Raw genomic sequence first — 20,565 nt, 5'->3', positions numbered from 1 at the left:
GTAAAAATAGGATGGGAGAGGCAGAACCAATCACATGTGCCTTGTAATGTTCTGTATTAGAAAGAGAAGGCGAATCTATCAAAACTTCTCTTTCTAAATCCGGATTACAGCAGCGCATGATCGAACGCGCAGCTTACATTCACTGAACGACATGTCGTCGCCCTTCCATCACTAACCACTCTCGTCCTCCATCCAACGCATTTCATTCCCTCGCCCCTGACCGATTTCGAACTCGCGACGTCGCTTGAAAGTTGGAGCTGCAACTGCGGCCGCCGCGCTAGTTTGACACTTTCGTCACTGTTTCGTCACGATCGAGCAAGCGGTGCGCGAACGCAGCAGCGGCACTAGCGGCAGTGGCAGCGGTAACGGTGACGGCAACGGCAGGAAGCGATCTCCTTCAGTTTGTTTTCGCAACGTAACGCGCGTCCGTTCGCGCTCCCGGCGACTACGGCCGGTCCAGCGGTAGCGTCGACGACTTCCTCGGATTCCTTTCCTTCACGAGCGACGGTCGTCACACCATCGTTCGTCCTCTCATCTGTATGCCTTGCGTACGCCCCCACCGTCGCCGATTTTCCATGAGTAAGTTATTTATTGATTTCGAATACTCTTAATAACGTCGCGTCGCAATGACGACGACGACGACGACGACGACGACGACGACGACGACGACGACGACGACGACGACGACCGACAATGACAATGACAATGGTGAAACCACCTTTATTTTTCGACGACGACGGAAAGTTCGTAAATTTGAACGGCACTCGTGGATTGAAATTGAGTATTCTGACAGCTCTCAGAGATAAATGTTATTCCGAAAACGCTTGTATAAAATAGCAGGTCAAGAAGTCATCTACATCACATGTGCATCGCGAATGTGTCCCATGCAAAACGGAATCGTGGAAGCTGAATTAAATCATTCCCACGGTGATTTGAATTGTTTCGGTACGTTGTAAAAATGAATGCGAATCAACACGCGTCATCTCTCGTATTCCCTTCTTATGTATTCGGCATTGTAGAATCACAACAAAAGATGTTATTGCATGTCTTCTGCGTTTGAAATGTCGTGCGATACATTGGATGTGCAAGAGTAGAAGTCTTTTGTCTCATTCATAGACATTTCGCTCTTAAGAGATTAATAATCTGAGATACAAATAGTGCTAATTTAACGACTTATTAGGATTCAAGACTAAAATCTTAGTTTTCAAAGTGACTTATTGTATCACCTTTCACTGATAAATTTTAAATTGAAAATAATTATAAAGAATTTTATTAATAATGACGATAAGAGTAATCTTATCTAGTTGTTTTAGTATCGATAAAGATATGGTTGAAAAAAAATTGTTATTATTTTATTATAACTTCAAGAAACATCCTCTGTGAAACATTTAATTCTTTTGCAGTCTTTATATACATTATTGTTCAAGCTGATATTTATGCATTGCAGATGTTGATATTGTCTTCCCACAACCATTGGTAATGCAAATATCCTTCCTTGATTTGAAGTCAAGATGGTTCTCATCGTCCAGTTCCAATTTTAGCTGAGAGTAAGACAGAAATGTGAGCAATGATATTTGTATGTTGTATATTTATAAAATTTATCCTTATTGAATTTATATTTAAATAAATATAAATGAATTATTATATAAACTAACAATTAAATGTACATATACATTTATATTCACGCATGCATACGTGCGTGTGTGCGTGCGTGTGTGTGTGCGTGCGTGCGCGCGCGCGCGCGCGCGCGCGTGTGTGTGTGTGTGTGTGTGTGTGTGTTTAAAATTTATCATGCCATTTGTATGATGTAATAAGCACATTTGTATATTATGTTATCTGAAAAAAGTATATAATATTTAAAAAAATATGTAATTTCAACTTGATTACATTTTAGATGATAGCATTCATATAGCATTATTTATGATATAATTTATAATAATAAAATAAACAGATGTACTTATTGTAGAGCGAAACGAATACAGTCCAGCTTGGTGGTAATGCGGGGGTGGTAATGTGGATCTGCTTCGACCTGATAGGAAGCCGAATAGGCTGGGGTACTTCCATTTCGTTCGTCGTCCTCCTGTATTGGACCTCCATCACCATTGATGCCAGTTTAACGAATGCAGCTGCATCTAATGTCCCTCGTAATACTGTCACGTCGGAGATATCGATACCAGCGTCGGCACATCATGAGAACGACGAATGCAGGAATGTGACCACTGACAATAGAGAGGGTACAATTCATAATTTCATCGCACTTGAGATCACTATGCATAATCCGAAAATTTATTTTTTTCTGTTTTTTTCGAGTTGCAATCATTTTAGTCAAAGTGACAAAATACATTGTATAGGTCTCGTGTCTGTACAGGTACTGGATTGTCAGTGGTCAGCCATGGATCCGGTTATCCTCATTCGCCGATAGTGCCTCCAACCTTTCTGTACGGAGCTCTTACCTGCCAACCCTATCAAGGAATTTATGTGAATCACATCTACTTTCAACTCGCAAATGCCTTTTTCCTATTGTCACACCTTGCACCAAGCGGCATACATGGTGTACTCTATTTAAGGTGCACTCTACTCGTGGGCTGTGCCTTTCTTGCTTTGTGGGGCTGGACAATAGCTTGCTGGCTGGATGCTGCTCTCTGGAATGCTCTATTTGTTGCCATCAACTTCGTCCATGTATGCACGCTTCTTTACAAGCTCAGGCCTATCAAGTTCACAAGAGAAATTGAAGAGGTAAGCGAAGATCAAGAAAATGATGATGTGGGAATATTAATTATTAAAAAATTAACATACTAACTTATTTGAAATGTAATACATAGCATTAATATACACACACACACACACACACAACACACACGTGCGCGTACTCACACGTTATTCAGCATAATGATGCGCACGATTAAGACGGTTCGGATAATTAAAAAAAAATGCATTTTTTTTTTTCATAATATTGAAAGAGTCGTTAAAATGAATTCAATGGATTATCGGAAATATTAATTGATATTAAATATCAAATTTGCAACATTATTTTAATAATGGTACTTATAAATTCTGACTAGAAATGTTAATATCAATATTGAAAGCTGTTCATTAAACTGTTTCCAGATTGTAAGCACATAATATTCATCATAAATATCTATCAATAAAGAAAAATTATAATTTATATAAATAACTTTGGATCTAAATAGTATAATAACTGCTATTTATTAAAGAAAGCAAAACGTTGTGTTACAGAAGGAATCAAGTAATTTGGATATTTGTATAAATCAATAAAACATCAATAAAAACTGATATACATTGAATTCATCTTAAAAATTCTTACAATATTATTTAAAAAATTCCATGGTGTTACTTTAAAAAAATCAAAATAACTTTAAGTTTCTATAAAAAAAATTTTTTTTTGAGGCTTCTGAGTCCTCAGCGAGGAACTCTGCGTTGACGGTAGCGACGTACCGTCCGTAGTGAAAAATAGAAGCTCATTCATTCTTGTTCATCTTATTCTTGTCCTCGTTTATCTTTATATAAGTGACGTGAGCAACGAAATTTTTTATTACGGTTATTTTCGTTATTATGTTCATTATTATGTCTCTCGTGCAGGTGTGACGTGTTTACGTACTTATCAGATTCGTAAAAATGAGCGGCAACTAAGATTATCTTCGGACATGTAAAAGCATTTTTTTTTTTCACTTCTTTTAACAGCTGTCAAATCGTATGTTTTCTGCCTAAACAGGCTTCATTTCACGTGTCTTTTATAGCTATTTATTGACTACCAGGAAGGGAAAGGATAGCAGCCGCCCATTTTCACAAGTATCTTAAAGCCATATCAGATGTTATTTTAATCAAATATCTATATTTGCAAAACTATCGTAATAAACTTTATTGTGTTATTTCTTGCCTACGTCACGATTCCAATATGGCGCGGACTACTCAGGAGCCTTAAATTTCGCTTGTAAATTGTAAATTACATGAAACAAATAAATATTCATCTTTCAACATATTCTCTCTCTCTCTCTCTCTCTCTCTCTCTCTCTCTCTCTCTCTCTCTCTCGCGTTGAAAGTCTTAAAAATCGTGCGGACTGTAATGCTGAACACTCTACGTGGAAATCTTATATTCGTGTGTATGTATGTGTGTGTGTGTATATATATATATGTATATATATATAATTAGAATTATTATAATATATTCATAAATAAGCAATTTTATGCTTTAGAAATTCTTGTAGTATAATTAAATATATGATGTGATTTCTATATAATTTGCTTCTTGTTTGATTGCAGCATTTGTATTATATATAGGTTTCTGATTTATCTCTGCACTGTTATTACAAGCAATGTCTATTTAATCTTTTATGAATTCAAGATGTATTATGAAATCTAATGCTGAAATCAATTATCTATTCTATTTATAGTATAACTTATTCCTAATTATTAACAATACAATTTATAATGCAATAACAAATGATATACTAACAATGCAAATAATATCAATAAAGTTTTAATTGAAATCCTTAATGTATTAATTTATTTTTTCATTTGAAATTGTTGGTCAATGAAAATATTTACAATTGTCTTCCTTTATATAGGTATATGTTGCAGTATTCCAGCCATTACGGGTGTCTCGTCATCAATTCAGAAAAGTATTAAATTGCATGAAGGTCATTCGTCAGTTGAAGTATCAAGAAGTTTATGCACAAGAAAAGGTGACCAAAGTCGATTCTTTATCGTTGGTGCTGTCGGGGAAGTAAGACCTTATTTTTATTTAAATTCCCTAGGCATATTTGTTGTTGCGAGAGTTATCTATTAAATTATAGAGTTATTTATTAAATTATATTTATCTTTCTTTCTCTTTACAGACTAGTTGTCTCACAAAATGGGAGAGCATTGCATATTGTCTTCCCACATCAGTTCCTAGATTCTCCAGAATGGTTTGGTGTCTCGACAGACGAATATTTCCAGGTAAATCATTTATATCAAGCTTTCTTCTGCGGTATTTTTTATTATATATATATTTTATTATTGATATAATTCAAATTCTTATTTGATAATTTCAATATAATTGATATAAATATTTGATATCACTTTCTGTTTTGTATAGGTGTCAATAACAGCTATGGAAGAATCAAGGATATTGTTATGGCATAGAGACAAACTAAAGTTAAGCATAATTAGCGATCAATTCTTGCAGGCAGTGTTTGATCACATTCTGGGCAGAGACGTAGTTAAGAAATTAATGCAGGTATTAATTTTTTTATTACCTTTTTTTAAATTAATAATGTTTTTTATGCTATATTGTTTATTGAACTATAAAATTAAATTTAATAAAAAATTAATATTTGTAATATTGTATCGCTCTGTAATGTTTATTTATGATAGGTGAGTGAAACAATGGCTGCTAGTAGTCATCAGCAGCAGAACGGACAAATAATCGGTCTGGGTGGAATTGGAGCCTTAGAAAATGATGCTGATACAAAACTTTTTGTTGTAAAAAAGACTGGTGATAGTCAAGGCATTACTGCTCTCATCAGTCGTCAACTTCAAGGTACGTATTTGCGATTTTTACTTTTGGATTGAAAACTTGCAAGATTCGATCGAAAAATACGTATGGTAATACGTATGTTTTTCTTTTTGTATTATTACTTAGAATTTCCATTTTCATTGCTATGTTTTAATATATTAGGATATATAGTTTCTTAAAATGAAGGAAATTATATCTATACTGTATATTTTTAATAAATTTTTGTCGGTAATTCTTTCCTATAGTTAGCAAAATGCACATTTCTCACATTATTCAAGCATGCGCATGTTTTGTATGCATCCAGATTTTTTCTTATTTTTGTAATATTCTTATTTTAACACGACTTTACGTAATATAAGTATAATTTTACTCATTATATATAACTATTGTCTTATTTATCATGTTATTAGAATTTTTCTCTGATGTTTCATAAAATAATTTTATATTGTCATTTTTATAAGTCGTATACTTTCTATTTCAAAGTAATACAGCTTTATTATAATGTCTTTTTATATCCATGGAGTAATGTATAGTGCTTTATACATACTATAAATTCTCGTATTTATTTATATGCACTTTTATTATAATTTTGCATCTACTTTGATTTTGCTTCGAAAATAGAAGAGAGAATGCCGCTGCTGTACACAACTCAAGAAATATTGAATAACACCCTTCATCATACAAACCACCTATGTGTACCATCTTGTACATTTCTCCCACACCCTATACCGTACAACGTGCAGACTTCACTGTAATATCCTTATCCTACTGATCGTGCAACACTCTAGCACAAAAATCATATGTGATGTACATGTTATGTTCCTGCAATGGATGCATATATATTACACAAATGTCGCAGTGTAATTCCATTAACTGTTCTCCCTGGATATTGTACCAAGAGGTGAGTTCTTCTATGCTTTCAAAAATTTTTATATGTAATAAATCTAAATATATATAAAGCAATATCCATAGACCAGTTATGTTTTAAGCACACAGTGTTTCTACAAATTTGTTTAACTTCGAAAACTAATAGTAACATTTACACACACACACACACACACACACACACACACACACACACACACACACACACACACACACACACACACACATATATATATATACACACTATAATACTAACTAAAAAGAAAATAATATGTATTTAAATATATAGGTAGTTGCGTGTCATTTTTCTTTTTTTTTTATATTGTTTAAAAATATAAAAATTTTTTTTTCTTTATAAAAACGATTCTTACAAATTTTCTATATAAGAAAAAAAAATTATAGTAATAACATGTGATTATTTCAAACGTATCTATTTCTCAAAATTAATTTTTTTACATTATGATTAAAAACAATTTAAAAAATTTCTTAATTTACAGCGGCAGGAGACCCGAATGCTTGGAGATTGGGAAGAATCGAAGAGACTGATCATGAAACACCCGTTTAATGGAAAAATTATTAAATCGATGTCATCCTCGACAGTCAATATAACATAACATCGGTGTTTTTACATAACGCAATTACAGCAAGCTGATATTCATTGTGACTAAATAATGTGCATATTGAAACTATGCGTAGAAAAAAATTGAACGTTTTCTTGCCAATTAATAATTTTCCCAATGGCTAGTCAACCATATGCGATAATAAGAAAAAATTCCATCGTTTTGTAGAGTATGATGAATTCCATTCTAGTTTATAAAGCAATCTAATCAATAAGTTTATGCTTCCAGTATATTTGTTGGGTATGCTTGATATTGAATTTAAAGTGCGGCTATTTATGATTATAACTTTGATATTTCGGTATGTTGTGAATGAATAATAGATCAAGACTTTGTAAGTGTATGCAAGGATAACAAAAAATGAGGGTGACATACAGCGGCGTAACTTCTGTTAATGCGAGCTCTGTGATGTCGCAATGGTACTTGAGAAATAGTCAGGGAGGCCTAAAGAAACTAATTCTTTCCCATACCCAGAAATAGTGCCTTTTTACTTACATTTCCTTAATGTTTCTTAATGTTTCCATGGAGAAAATATGTACAATATATTACTATATATGCTATATGACATATTTATCCAATGTATCTAGTAGATTCTCCAAATGTTGCTGTATTACATGTTTGAAGATCTATGTTATGATACTGTTAAGTAACCGATGTTCACAAGTCAAAGAGGCATAAGAAGTTACGCCATTATTAATGCATTGAACATTACAAAGTATGATATAAAGAACATTGTTGCGAGATTCATATCGCTATATCGCTATTAGAGACGCCGAATCATGCATATAACTTTCGATATTTAAAATATTACAGATTGCTACAAAGTAACATTATAATTATGCTCACAAATTTAATTATTTCATTATTGCTCTGTTTGTTTGTGAACAGTGCATATGGTATCGATTGTTTTTGTATAATTGGATAAGCGAAAATAAATACCTTAAGATGTAAAACATGTTACATAAAACAGATTGTTGGAAATTGTCTAAAAAATGTCAATAACTTAAAATTGAAAAAAAATACAGAAATCATATTTGAGATAATAAGGCTTCAAAGCAAAAATCGCTTCTGATGGCTAAAATATCTCGGTAATTAAACTATCAAATAATTACTTTGGAAACGACTTTGTTCAATCTTTAGAAATGTCATATTGAAAATTAGAAAATTGTTAAAAAATATCAATAACACGCTCCTACATCCTTAAAATTATAATACATACTTTAAGAAGACTTTTTATATGTAAAGTCATAGTTCCGAACAACACATGTAACATATTCTATTTCGGATATTAACGACAGTTTATTGCATAATGTAACAATTATTCTCCATTACATATACATATGCCTCATATCCGTGATGATATTTTGAACTGAAGATATCATTTTATGTAGCAAAGTAAATGAAATGAAATGTGTAGAAACATCTTTTGATATGTATAAACATAAAATACAGGACCACAAGAGTTAACGTTTTTTGCATATATAATCCATATATAAAAAACAGACGATTTATTACTTTCTATGAATGTGAGTTATTGAATCTTTGTTATTTATTATTTCTTATTGTTATGATTATTTTTGTACGTGAAAAATTGTTTTTAGTATATAGTTAGAGATAAGAGAGAGTGGTTGATGAGAGCTTGAAGAAATTAAATCATATTGGATACAATAAGAATGCATATAAAGTGGCAGTGCGAATAAAGAAAGTTAGTTTTAAAAATACAAATGATTTTTATTATACAAATCTTTGTCTCATCCCTTTTTCTTTAGTATATTAATATTTCATACATAAAATATACAAAGCAGTATAATGGAATCTAAAAACAATCAAGGAATCAAACCGAGGAATCAAAGATACGATTTAATTATTTCAATTATGTAATTGAAATATCATAATGTGAATGTATAGAAGCTGGAAAATATACTATTTATTTTTCAAAATAGATCTTCTACTGTCTTCCCAAATCTAAATTAATGTCTCTGCAAATTTTTTATAAGAGAAACATTACTTTATTTAAATCCATTATAGTAACAGGAAGAAGAGAAACAATTCGGTTCTAGCAAAACACATTTTTTTTGTTGCATAATTGAAAAGGATGCAGGTAATTGTAATAATATAACCTATATAAATATTTACTGTCAATTAAAATTCAATATTTTTATTATTTTCATGTTATGTAACGTTGAAATTAATAAATTCGAAATTCTACAGAACTGCATAATAAAAAGAAAAATATAAGGCTTGATAAATTAATATATCAATAAGAATCTTTAACCCCTAACTGGGCACGCCGTGGCACTAAATACGCCGCAAAATTTACTTTTCTGAAAAATCATTCATAATAGTCACAAGTCTTCTTTCTATTATCTACCTTTTGTATTCTTCATTTAACATCTCAACCATAAGACAGCGAAACTGCCGCATTTTTCCCATTAAATGGTTAGCCTTTTATTCATTTTAAAATCAGTAAGACACGTTTCGCGGCACGAAATACCGCGCGTGCCTCAGAACGTAAGTAAAATCTTGCTTATATAGATAATTATAATAATGCGAGATGTTGAACCATTTCTCACAATTTATTTTTACTCACATTAATGCTTAATATCTCTTTAGGCTAGAGTTAGTTATGTTTTAAAAAGCTCAAACAATATGAATTTTGAAACAATTTTAGAGACATTCTGGATTCAAATCCTGTCCTAAGTTTCCTATCATAAGTCTTAAAAATATCCTAAATTGAGAAATATTCTGTAAATACTTGGAGAGATGGAGGAAGTTGACATACAAGAAATAATTTATTTTAGTTGATTTTATTTCATTTTTATTTTTTAGTTGATTTTAATAGTTTATTTTATATCATTATCTTATAAGAATATTGTTATTTTCCATGTTTGACTTTAAATTGATGTCTTTATTTTTAAAACAATTATCATATTTTTAATTTTCTACTTACATCTAACCAAACTTTTATTTTTATAAGAAAGTAGACACAAAATTTTAATATTACAATTAAATTTTAATATTATATTTAATTATAAATATATTTTACTTATTTTTATGACTATTATTTAATTATTTATCCAATTATTATAACTCCGAAATAATAAATTTGTGATGCGGCACTCGCTGCCGCGCGCTCACTAACGTTCGGCCGGGAGGCGTGCTCACTTAAGGGTTAAATTTTATTATTCAAAATTTAGAATCGCAATTGCTTGGAAATGCAAAAGATTCTTAAAATTTTAAATATTTTCTTATTACTCATACATTAGGATCAGGATGTCTATTCAAACTCCTGAAAAAAAAGTTCTCTAAGAATTTCCTAATTTTCAAGGCAATTTGTTAAACAATATATAGATATGAACCGAGTACATGTTAACAAACTATAACAAGAAATATGGCCATTTTCTCGGCAAGCTCCTCGGCAAGATTCTTCTTGATTGCTAGATTTTCTAAATGAAATAAATTCAAATAGTTATATCACCAATTACGTGCCACTACAAGCGGTCTTCTAACGTAGTAATTTTATAACAATTCGATAATCCGTATTTTGATATCGATTAAAATCCCTTTTATTATCCCCCCTCCCTCCAGGAAATATATATAGCTGGGTATATTATACTTAGCGAACGAACACGAATGTGACATTCGTTGTATCATGTACTACGTTTACATGGCATTAATCCGGCTTAGTAACAACCGTAGTTAGTGAAATCTTGCGTTAGATTGATACATTCTTTTAAATCTAAAATTGTGGTCCAATTAAATACAAGAAATCACTAACTATGGTTGTTACTAAACCGGTTTAACGTCACCGTGTAAAGATAGAATAGTGTAAGGAGTCAATATGTGCTCGTCAGATAGACCTAATTTGAATCCAGTTTGCGCAGATATGGCGTTGGAACAAGAAGGGAGGGTGTGCGTCACGGTGGGGCCCGACCACGAACCAGTCGTGAAAACTCGCAATTATTTTTGCGAAAAAATACTACCTCAGCCAGGAATCGAACCTGGATCTCCTGCTTACCGGGCAGGCATCTTATCCTTTCGACTATCGAGGCATGTGATGATATTTATCGCAAATAACATGTTTAGAATAACACGTCACAATACAATGATACATATACATATACATATATTACAATATATATATATATATATATATATATATATATATATATATATACATGTATTCTTTCGAATCCCCACGACCGGCCTTTCATATTAGAAAATAATAGTAAAATAAACAAATTTGTGACTACGTGATATGTGATTTAATAATAGAGAATTTAATAATTATTAATAATAAAAGTCACAATAGTAGTTCTCAATTAAATAAATTCATTAATTGTCCTTTCTTTATTTTACTACATTTTGAATATCGCAAGAAAAACACTGATTGGCTAATATATTAATATGGTCGGCTACTTGTTTCACCATCCTCATTGGTCCATCCTTATTTTTATGCGCAAGAGCACACTTTGGCCGGTATTCATAGAGGTCCCAGATGCGCACATTTTCAATCGGACACCACTCACATCAGCCAATGATATAGGAATTTTCTAGTGAGCTATCTATCAAAAATTTTTTTATTTAATCGACCAATCGGCAATGTCTGATTGGATCCTTCATAGTCAGTTTTTATATTTAAGATTGCTTAAGTAAGCATACAGCTATCCTATTGATTGAAATGTTATCTTAAGACGATCTTAAATATAAGAATTCACTACAGGTGCATTGAGTTTCACGCATGATGTGCATGAATGGCAAGCGCATGGCATGGAATGCAGAATCCATTCCGTTTCTCTCCGGTTCTCAACACATTTCATGCATTAATCATACGCATCTAATAACGGAATAGATTCTATGCAATTCATGCAATATTGGAAACATGGATCAATATGGACGACATTGAATACTTTAACGACCTTTGTGCTCTAAGCACACGAATTCGCCGATTTAATTCTTTTACAATTTTGCCCTCTGAATTACTTGTATCCATGATGTAAAGAAACAAGGGCCGATATTCATAGAGGATGTTTCCGTTTCATGCATGAGGCACATGAAGGCATAGAAATTCGTTTCCGTTTTTCTTCATACGCACTTCTTGCATGCATAAGTCAGCTTGCCGCCAATTGCATGATTCCGTCTCTTCTTCCGATGCATGAGATCGCATAAAGTGCCTCACCTCGCGAGCTTCATGCAGGCTCATGCATAGAGCAAAATTGGAAGGATAACAAAAGTTCTGAATTTTGAAAATAAAAGATAAAATAAATACTCCAATTCTTTTTGGGAAAAAACAAAAATTATATACAATACAAACATCATCTGAAGAATATTATAAATGCTATAATATCAAAATATTATATAAAATTGACATTTTTTCATGTGCTTCATGCATGAAACGGAAACACCCCCTATATGACTATCGGCCCTTGTTTCTTTACAACATGGATACAAGTAATTCAGAGAGCAAAATTGTAAAAGAATTAAATCGGCGAATTCGTGTGCCTAGAGCATAAAGGTCGATTATGTAACTTTTCCCTTAAGGCGGAAACATGAAAAGTGAAAAGTTTCACGTGAACTTACGATCATATACGATTTCGCGGGGTCATATAACTCTCTTAAACTGTGAAACTTTTCACGTAAACTTTTTCACCATGTACCTTCGTGACGGAAAGGTAGAAATCTAGAGAATTAATAAATATTCTTCGAAATTAGAGAATATTAAGGCTGCGTTAGGATTAAATGTACATAATACATATACGATTGATTAGTAAAAGATATATATAATACTATATAATACTGTATCAATAAAATAATTTTCCTTAGCTATAAAACTTATGAAATTATGTTTCATGATTTCACTTTCCATGCATCCAAGCTACATACATAATCGCTATATGTGAAAAGTTTCACGTGAAATGTCAATGCGTGAAAAATAAAAAGTGAAAAATTTCACGTGAAGTTATATGATTGACCCCCAGATGTCTATACTAAACTAGATTTGTGGGAATTTGTTTGCCATCTATAGGATCCCACGTTCCTAGTATTCAAAATAACGATCTCGAAATGTACAAACTACACAACAACTTTATTTTTCTTACAATCTCACAATATATACTCAAACGAAAGCTGAAGTGAATTGCGGGGAAAAATATAATTTATTTAAATCTGAACTTGGGTAATATATATCCTAGGTTCGAAACCTTGCCTAAAGGCGTGTCCGCACGCGCGACTACATGTGGTGCTGCCACATAACTCTCCTCCTAATGAAAGAGATCTTTTGAAATCACTTGAATAATTACATACTAATTAAGTACTGTTTATAACAAAAATAATACATAAAGTTTTAACTTATACTAAAGCTTATGATAATAATGATAATAAATACGTTTATAATAAAATTATTATAGAATAATTAGAATAATTAAAGTTTTAACAATGGATTCCGCATGAGGTATTATTGTTGACACATTTTCTTTTTAGTGGTTTCCCCAGTACGCCTATTCTATTAAAAAATAAGAAATCAAATATATGGTTTGGCAGGAAAATAAAATTCTATATTGTAAAATATGATATATAAAGAATAAGAAAAACGAAAGAGCAATTCGTATAAAAATACTAATTTGATTTGATTGTGTAAACAATCCAAAAAATCAAATTAATATTTCTACTAGAGATGATATATCCACAGAAATTTTAAAAGAATTAGCTCGCATCAACGAGGATAGTGATGTACAAGAAAAGAAAAACATTCTTTGAACGCTTACTATCTCTGCTGATGCAAACCAGTTTTTCTAAAATTTCTATTGATATATCATCTCTACTAAAATCATGCATACAAGTAGAAAATAAAATTAATTTTCCATGACATCTAAACAAACAAAAGTTATATCGGTCATACTTTTATTTTTCATTTCTTCTCGAGTCATATATTTGATTCTTTTTAATAAAATAAGAAACTATTATCAGGAAACTAAGGAACTATTAAGTAAGAAAATTACTAAGAAAACCACTTTAAAAAAATATGCCAATAATAATATATACCTTACTAGATGATGTGGAAACCTATTGTTAAAACTTTAATTATTCTAATTATTATATAATAATTTTATTAGAAACATATTTATTATCATTAAATATCATAAAATATATTTAACACATAACACATAAAATATATTTAACACATAACACATAAAATATATTTAAAAAAATTTAATGTTTGTAAAAATAAAAATAATTTAATAAAAAAATTACTTCAATAATGATTTAGCGAAATATACAATTTGGACGCTTTTTTAATATGAAACGCTCCTGAAAGCGTGTGGCGATTCGGTCGTCGAGCTTCGAACGATAGTGGGAGGGGGGGAGAGCAGTAGGCGTCACCTTCAAAAGCCGATCGAAAAGGGCAACTAATTCCGAGCACTGCCGTAAAGCATTTCGGCTGGAGAAGCTCTCAAATCTTCCTTGTAGGAACATCGTAGACCGAGGAAAACTGTAGCCAAGACATGGGAGCGTCTCGTTTGACCACGTTGCGATTGACCATAGCCACTCACAGCAACCTAAGATGCCTAAAGATTTTGCTCTGTTCAAACGCTATGAGTGGTTGGTGGTCAATTGCAACGTGATCAAACGAGCCCCACCCCAAGACATTGACCCAATTTGACATATTTTGACACTTGATTTCCGCCTTCAACATTCCATGCCATCTCTCAATCAAGCCACTGGCGGATGATAGGCGGATGATTCTCTGCTTAGTCGTACCAATAATTTTACTGAGTGCATTAAATAGTGCTGACTCAAACTGAGTTCCCTGATCTGATGTGATTGTGGCGGAAGTATCAGAATGCGCTATCCATTGTGATATGAAGGCATTGCAAATCGTGTTAGCGGAAGTATCAGGAATAACTACCGGCCATCTTGAGAACCGATCAATTACTGTAAGACAATGTTTGTAGCCTTGAGATTCCACTAGCGGATCGATGATGTCAATGTGTATATGTTGGAAGTGCGCATTAAGCTCAAAGGTTGCCGGCTTCATGTGGGCATAGCGGCTAATCTTTGATCTTTGACAATTAACACAATTCCGAGCCATCTCATGAATCTCTCGGTGCATCTCTCGGGGGGGCCATACATAGCTGGCTGAAATAAGCCTATTCGTAATACGACCACTTGGATGTATTAAATCATGGAAGGCGTCAAATACTCTTTTCCTCAATGCTGTAGGAACGAACGGTCTGATGTCTTCAGTCGAAACCTCACAATAGAGTGGCATCTTATCAATATCGAATGTTAAGCTTCGTATCTTGAGTAATGTCGTAGTTGATTTTAAAATTTGTTGAAGCTCTATGTCCTTCACTTGTTTGGATGCTAATTCTTCCACAGGCACGATCACTGGAAAACGAATCGCATTAATCCTTGATAAGGCGTCGGCGACTGCATTTTCTTTTCTGACATGTTCAATAGTTGTTGAAAATTGGCTAATAAAACTTAATTGTCTAATTTGATAAAGAGATGCTTTCTCAGATTTTTTATTAATGCATAAATCAATAATTTGTGGTCTGTATACATGGTGAACTGAGTACTTTCGAGCAAATATCTAAAGTATTTAATACTATAGTACAGCGCTGACAACTCTCCGTCATACGTGCTGTACTACACTGCGTTAGTAGAGAATGATTTAGAATAAAATCCGAAAGGACAACTACCTCTGTCAAATTGTTTGACCACGCCGCCCATCGCTTTGAAGCGTCTGTAGTGAGGCGAAGAAGTATTCGAGATGCAGAATGAGCCAAGAGTGCCGCTTAATCACTCCTTTTTTACATAACTCAAAAGCCGCTAAGCTAGTTTTGTTCTAAGCATTGGTCTGTGATTTTTCTTCCTAACTCTCTGTAGCATGCAATTAAGTGCGTGAGCAGCTCCCTTAATGGGTGTTTTCCATTTAGTGACACAAGTTGACACAAGTATCATTTTGTCCTTGTTAATCATTGAAAGCCAAGAAAGATAGAACGATACTTGTGTCGACTTGTGTTACTAAATGGAAAGCACCCAATATAGCGTCGGTAAAAATTAATTACACCGAGAAAGCGGCAAAGCTCTGAAACAGTTGTTGGTTTGGAACACTTCACGATAGTTTCGACTTTATCTTGCAAAGGTCTTGAACCCTCACTTAGTTATTTCGTAGAAAGACATTTGGAGCGCCAAAAACGCATTTTGCGACATTCAACTTCAATCCGAACATTTTAAGTTATAGAAAAATTTGTTCAAGGTGTTGCAGATGCTCTTCTTTGTCTTTTGAAGCGATTAATATGTCGTCTATATAGACATAGCAAAAATCGAAATCTTGAAGCACATGGTTTATAAATCTCTGGAAGATTTGGGGAGCATTTTTAAGACCAAAGGTCATTCAATTAAATTCGAGTAACCTAAATAGCGTAGTTACTATCGTCGTAGATATACTAGTTTTAGCGACCGGAATTTGAAATCTCGTCATGTTCTTATCAAATCCAGAGTCGAAAAAACCTTTTTTCCATAGGAAGTATGAAAACTCTTGGACGTGCGCGATAGGATACCTCTGGTATAGTGATTGCATTTAATCGACGGTAGTCGCTACAGGGACGCCAATCACTTGATGCCTTCTGAACTAAATCCATGGACTTTTCGATAGTTGACAGATTCCTTGCTTAAGCATGAATGTGAACTCTGCACGCGCGATCTTCAGCTTTTCCAAGTTTAATCAACGAAACCGTTCAACCACTGGTGGACTCCTTGTTTGTGATGCTTAATAGGATGCTCAATCATTGCTACGGGCTGTGCTGCTCTGGTTCTCAGGAAATCGTAATAGAATCTCGGCAAATTCTGAACTCTGTAGTAAAAATGAATAAAGCTACTGGGTCGGAAACCGGACATAGCTGTCCGTTAGTAGAGAGACCAGTAGAGATGGAATCCACGAGGCATCTCCTTTTCAAATCCACGAGTAACCCAAAATGCTTAAGGAGATCTGCCTATGATGACGTAAAGTATGGCTGCGATATGGAATGTTCATCGAGAGCGTCCTAGACGCGCACATTTTCAATCGGACACACCATTCACATCAGCTGATGCTTAAGAATTTTCTAATGAGCCATCTATCAAAAATTTTTTTATTTAATCGACCAATCGACCAATGTGTCCGATTGGACCTCATCCTGTCCATTGGGAGCGTCCCGCTTGATCACATTGCAATTGATCATAACCACTCACAGCGACGGATGGCTAGAGGTTTTCCTCTGTTCAAACGCTATGAGTGGCTATTGGTTAATTGCAATGTGGTCAAACGGGTTCCACCTATATCCATCGAATAGATCGTCGAATACCGAGACAGGTGACCCATTTGACCACGTCCCGATTGACCACTAGTCACTCACAGCGCTTGAACAGTGGAAAAATTTTAGACGCTGATCTCTGTGAGTGGCTAGTGGTCAATTGGGACGTGAAGGTCAATCATGTAACTTTATGTAAAATTTTTTACTTTTCATTTTTCATTTTTCACCTTGACATTTTACGTGAAACTTTTCACGTACAGCGATTATGTATGTAGCTTGGATGCATGGAAAGTGAAATCATGAAACATAGTTTCATAGGTTTTATAGCTAATGAAAATTATTTTATTGGTACAGTATTATATACATCTTTTAATAACCAATTGTATATGTATTACGTATACTTAACGCAGCCCTAATTTTCTCTAATTCCAAAGCATATTTATTAATTCCCTAGATTTCCGCCTTTCCGCCACCAAGGTACATGACGAAAAAATTCACATGAAAAATTTCACATTTTCATGTTTGAGAGAGTTACATGATCCCGCAAAATCGTACGTGATCATAAGTTCACGTGAAACTTTTCACTTTTCACCATTTCCATCCTAGGGGAAAAGTTACATGATTGACCCCGTGGTCAAATGGGTGTCATCTACCGAAACTCAAGAACAAGAGTTTCTCACCGAATGTGTCGATTGTACTTCCATTTGCTAAAGAGTTTCCTTGAGCTTGGGCTGTGTCTACAGCTGTGTTACCTGCAGCTTTCGAAAGTACCGAGATGTCCGCCCCCGAGATATCCACAAGAAAGAACGTTCCGGACATCCTGTCTCTAACATATAGGCGGTTTTGCACAGCACAGCCATCGTCTACCGTCTATAACAGACGATGGCTGGGGAGGTTAGTTTCCTTGAATGAGCACGGTCTAATACATTTCACTTCCTTCCCACCAAACCGGCGGTGATAATAGCATTCCTTTACTATAGACTCATCTATTACCGATTCAGACTTGTCAGACTTGATCCTGCGAGATGTTGATCTTCTTTGTTAGGTCCGTTCCATTCGTTCTACCCTTGCACTGAGCGCCTCTTTACTTTGAATAAGTTCTACGAGGAGAGAACTCGCTTGCTGATCCGGTCTGTTTGCAAATCTGCTGCCGGCGTATTGTGGGACCGTAACGGGAGAGATACAAGGAGTTTGGATCTCTGCCATCTTATCCGCCAAAGATGCTAATAACGCTTCGTCTAAGTCAGCCGCAAGTCTTAGAGCGGAAATCGTTTCTTGTGATCGAGTAGGTAGCCGTTGGATATAGATTCAACAATTCAATATTGAAGTTCTCTCCACCGAGAACCTTTATTTCGGCTAACAGACGGAATCGAGTTCCAAACCGGTCATCAGTTTTCTTAGCCTCTGGTCTACGAAAATTGATCCCGATAGCAAAACCTGCAACAATTTTTTAGCAGAACCTACTACCAATATTTGATGACAAAAAAGCAACAAATTGCAGAGTCTGTAATATTTGACGATGTGAGCAAACTATCCTCAAAAATATCAAAATCTTACCAACATGCTATGCCAGCAGATTAGCAGCAAAAATCGAGCAGAGCTTGTCATTACGCATATTTAAACACAATAATTGGAAAACTACCGCTAGATGGCGTCCGTTTCTCGCATGCAAAATTGATCAAACTTTCTATATAAGCGAAATCATAATCAAAATTTAAACATGCATTTATTATTTACGTATTTTTATGTATGTGTTTGATGCAAGACGTAATCGTCCAACAAAGGCAAACTCTGCTCGATTTTTGCCGCCAATCTGTTCGCATAGTATGTCAGCAAACTCTGCTTAGTTTTTGCCAATCTGTTGGCATAGCATGTCAATAGGCTCTGCTCAGTTTCTGTCGCCAATCTGTTCGCATAGTATATTAATAGGCTCTGCTTGATTTTTGCCGCCAATCTGCTAGCATAGCATGTCAGCAGGCTTTGTTGACAAATCCCGAGCCTAATGCGGACACAGATGGCTATGGATTTGCAGTCAATATCTGATTGAATTTGTTGCTAATCTGCTAGCAAATTGCTAATATTTTGCTTGCTGGGGAGTAATGTATGAGCAGAGTGTTTTAAATTTGTCATACTTGCCTCCCTAAAGGGGCTTCTATATGATTCTTGCCACGACGTTCAAAGCGTCTCTGTTAAGCTTGCATATAGTCCCGTGAAATTTTGAATTGTCGGAAATAATCTGGCACGTGAAATTGCGATTTCGCCTGTGAGAACCAGAGTTCGGGATGCTCGTGCCAAAAAGGCAAAAGCTTTACATCACGAAGCGTATCAATCCTCTGCTTAGCAATAAGTCGCCCGCCGATAAAGAACTAAAGGCTGAGTGCGTTATGTATTCTTGCCTATATCTGTTGTTCTGGGCTATTACTTGGTCCACCGTTGTCGTTGTTCATTGTGCTCTCTTACTCTATTTCGAGATCACGGGGTCACTAATGTGGGGATTTGTTTGCCGTCTTTAGGATCCCACGTTCCTAGTGTTCAAAATAACGATCTCGAAATGTACAAGCCACACAACAACTTTATTTTTTTTTTACAATCTCACAATATATACTCAAACGAAAGCTGAACTGAACTGCAGGGAAAAACGTAATTTAACTTATTCAAATCTGAACTTGATAATATATTCTAGATTGGAAACTTCGTCTAAAGGCGTATCCGCATGCGATTACATGTGGTGCCGCCACAGATTGTTAACATGGGTGTTTTCCAGCAAGAGACACAGAAGGACACAGTATAAGTGTCGGTCCACACAATAAGTATTTAATCTTTAAACCGTAAGAAATTCACCAATCATAATCGATTATTCTTTTCATATTCGATACAGTGAATTATTTTATCCTTGTTTAATATCAATAAACAACAAGGATGAAATGATTCACTGTGTCAACTTTGTCTCTTGTTGGAAAACGCCTCATGTTATTATTGAGATAGCGTTGCTTGCATCCGATAGGGTTTCTGGTGTATTCAAAAAAATGGCCGCTGCCGTCACATATTTAAAATAATTATTGTGTGTAATATTTAACAAAGTTTTGTAATAATTATTGTTTCACTTAAATAAATTGTGTAAATTATAAAAATAATATTAATATTTATAAATAATATTTATTTTAATTATTGAATAATCAGAAAGCCCATTTAATTGTAATAAATAATATTTAAAAAATATACATTAAACTTAACATATAATAAAATT

General features: G+C 34.0%; 1 protein-coding gene and 1 long non-coding RNA gene across 5 annotated transcripts in view; both read left to right on the top strand.

Moving 5' to 3' along the window:
• The first annotated feature begins 117 nt into the window (after positions 1-117).
• On the top strand, positions 118-8,745 carry LOC105426117 (popeye domain-containing protein 3). 4 transcript variants are annotated; one of them, XR_016139025.1, is made up of 11 exons: positions 119-579; positions 838-945; positions 1,448-1,560; positions 1,967-2,234; positions 2,369-2,736; positions 4,587-4,744; positions 4,857-4,959; positions 5,099-5,239; positions 5,377-5,542; positions 6,140-6,419; positions 6,901-8,745. XR_016139025.1 is itself a non-coding variant. In XM_011637197.2 (9 exons), the coding sequence occupies exons 3-9, from the start codon at positions 2,012-2,014 to the stop codon at positions 6,966-6,968; spliced, it is 1,227 nt and encodes a 408-aa protein (XP_011635499.1). In that variant the 5' UTR covers positions 121-579; positions 1,448-1,560; positions 1,967-2,011; the 3' UTR covers positions 6,969-8,745. The 4 variants fall into 4 exon arrangements, 1 of the variants encoding a protein (XP_011635499.1); XR_967725.2 differs by lacking the exon at positions 838-945 and having other exon boundaries at positions 118-579; positions 1,952-2,234; XR_967724.2 differs by lacking the exon at positions 838-945.
• Positions 8,746-10,703: 1,958 nt separating this feature from the next.
• Positions 10,704-20,565, top strand: part of LOC148936843 (uncharacterized) — a 32,045-nt gene continuing 22,183 nt past the window's right edge. Inside the window, exon 1 of the long non-coding RNA XR_016139027.1 lies at positions 10,704-11,576. This is a non-coding gene — a long non-coding RNA (uncharacterized LOC148936843). The remainder of the gene's footprint in view (positions 11,577-20,565) is intronic.

This window comes from Pogonomyrmex barbatus, unplaced genomic scaffold (genome assembly GCF_055798465.1).
Source record: "Pogonomyrmex barbatus isolate J1 unplaced genomic scaffold, ASM5579846v1 scaffold2, whole genome shotgun sequence".
NCBI lineage: Eukaryota > Metazoa > Arthropoda > Insecta > Hymenoptera > Formicidae > Pogonomyrmex > Pogonomyrmex barbatus.
The sequence above is the reverse complement of the archived record's forward strand: the minus strand, read 5'-3'. Positions and strand labels throughout refer to the sequence as shown.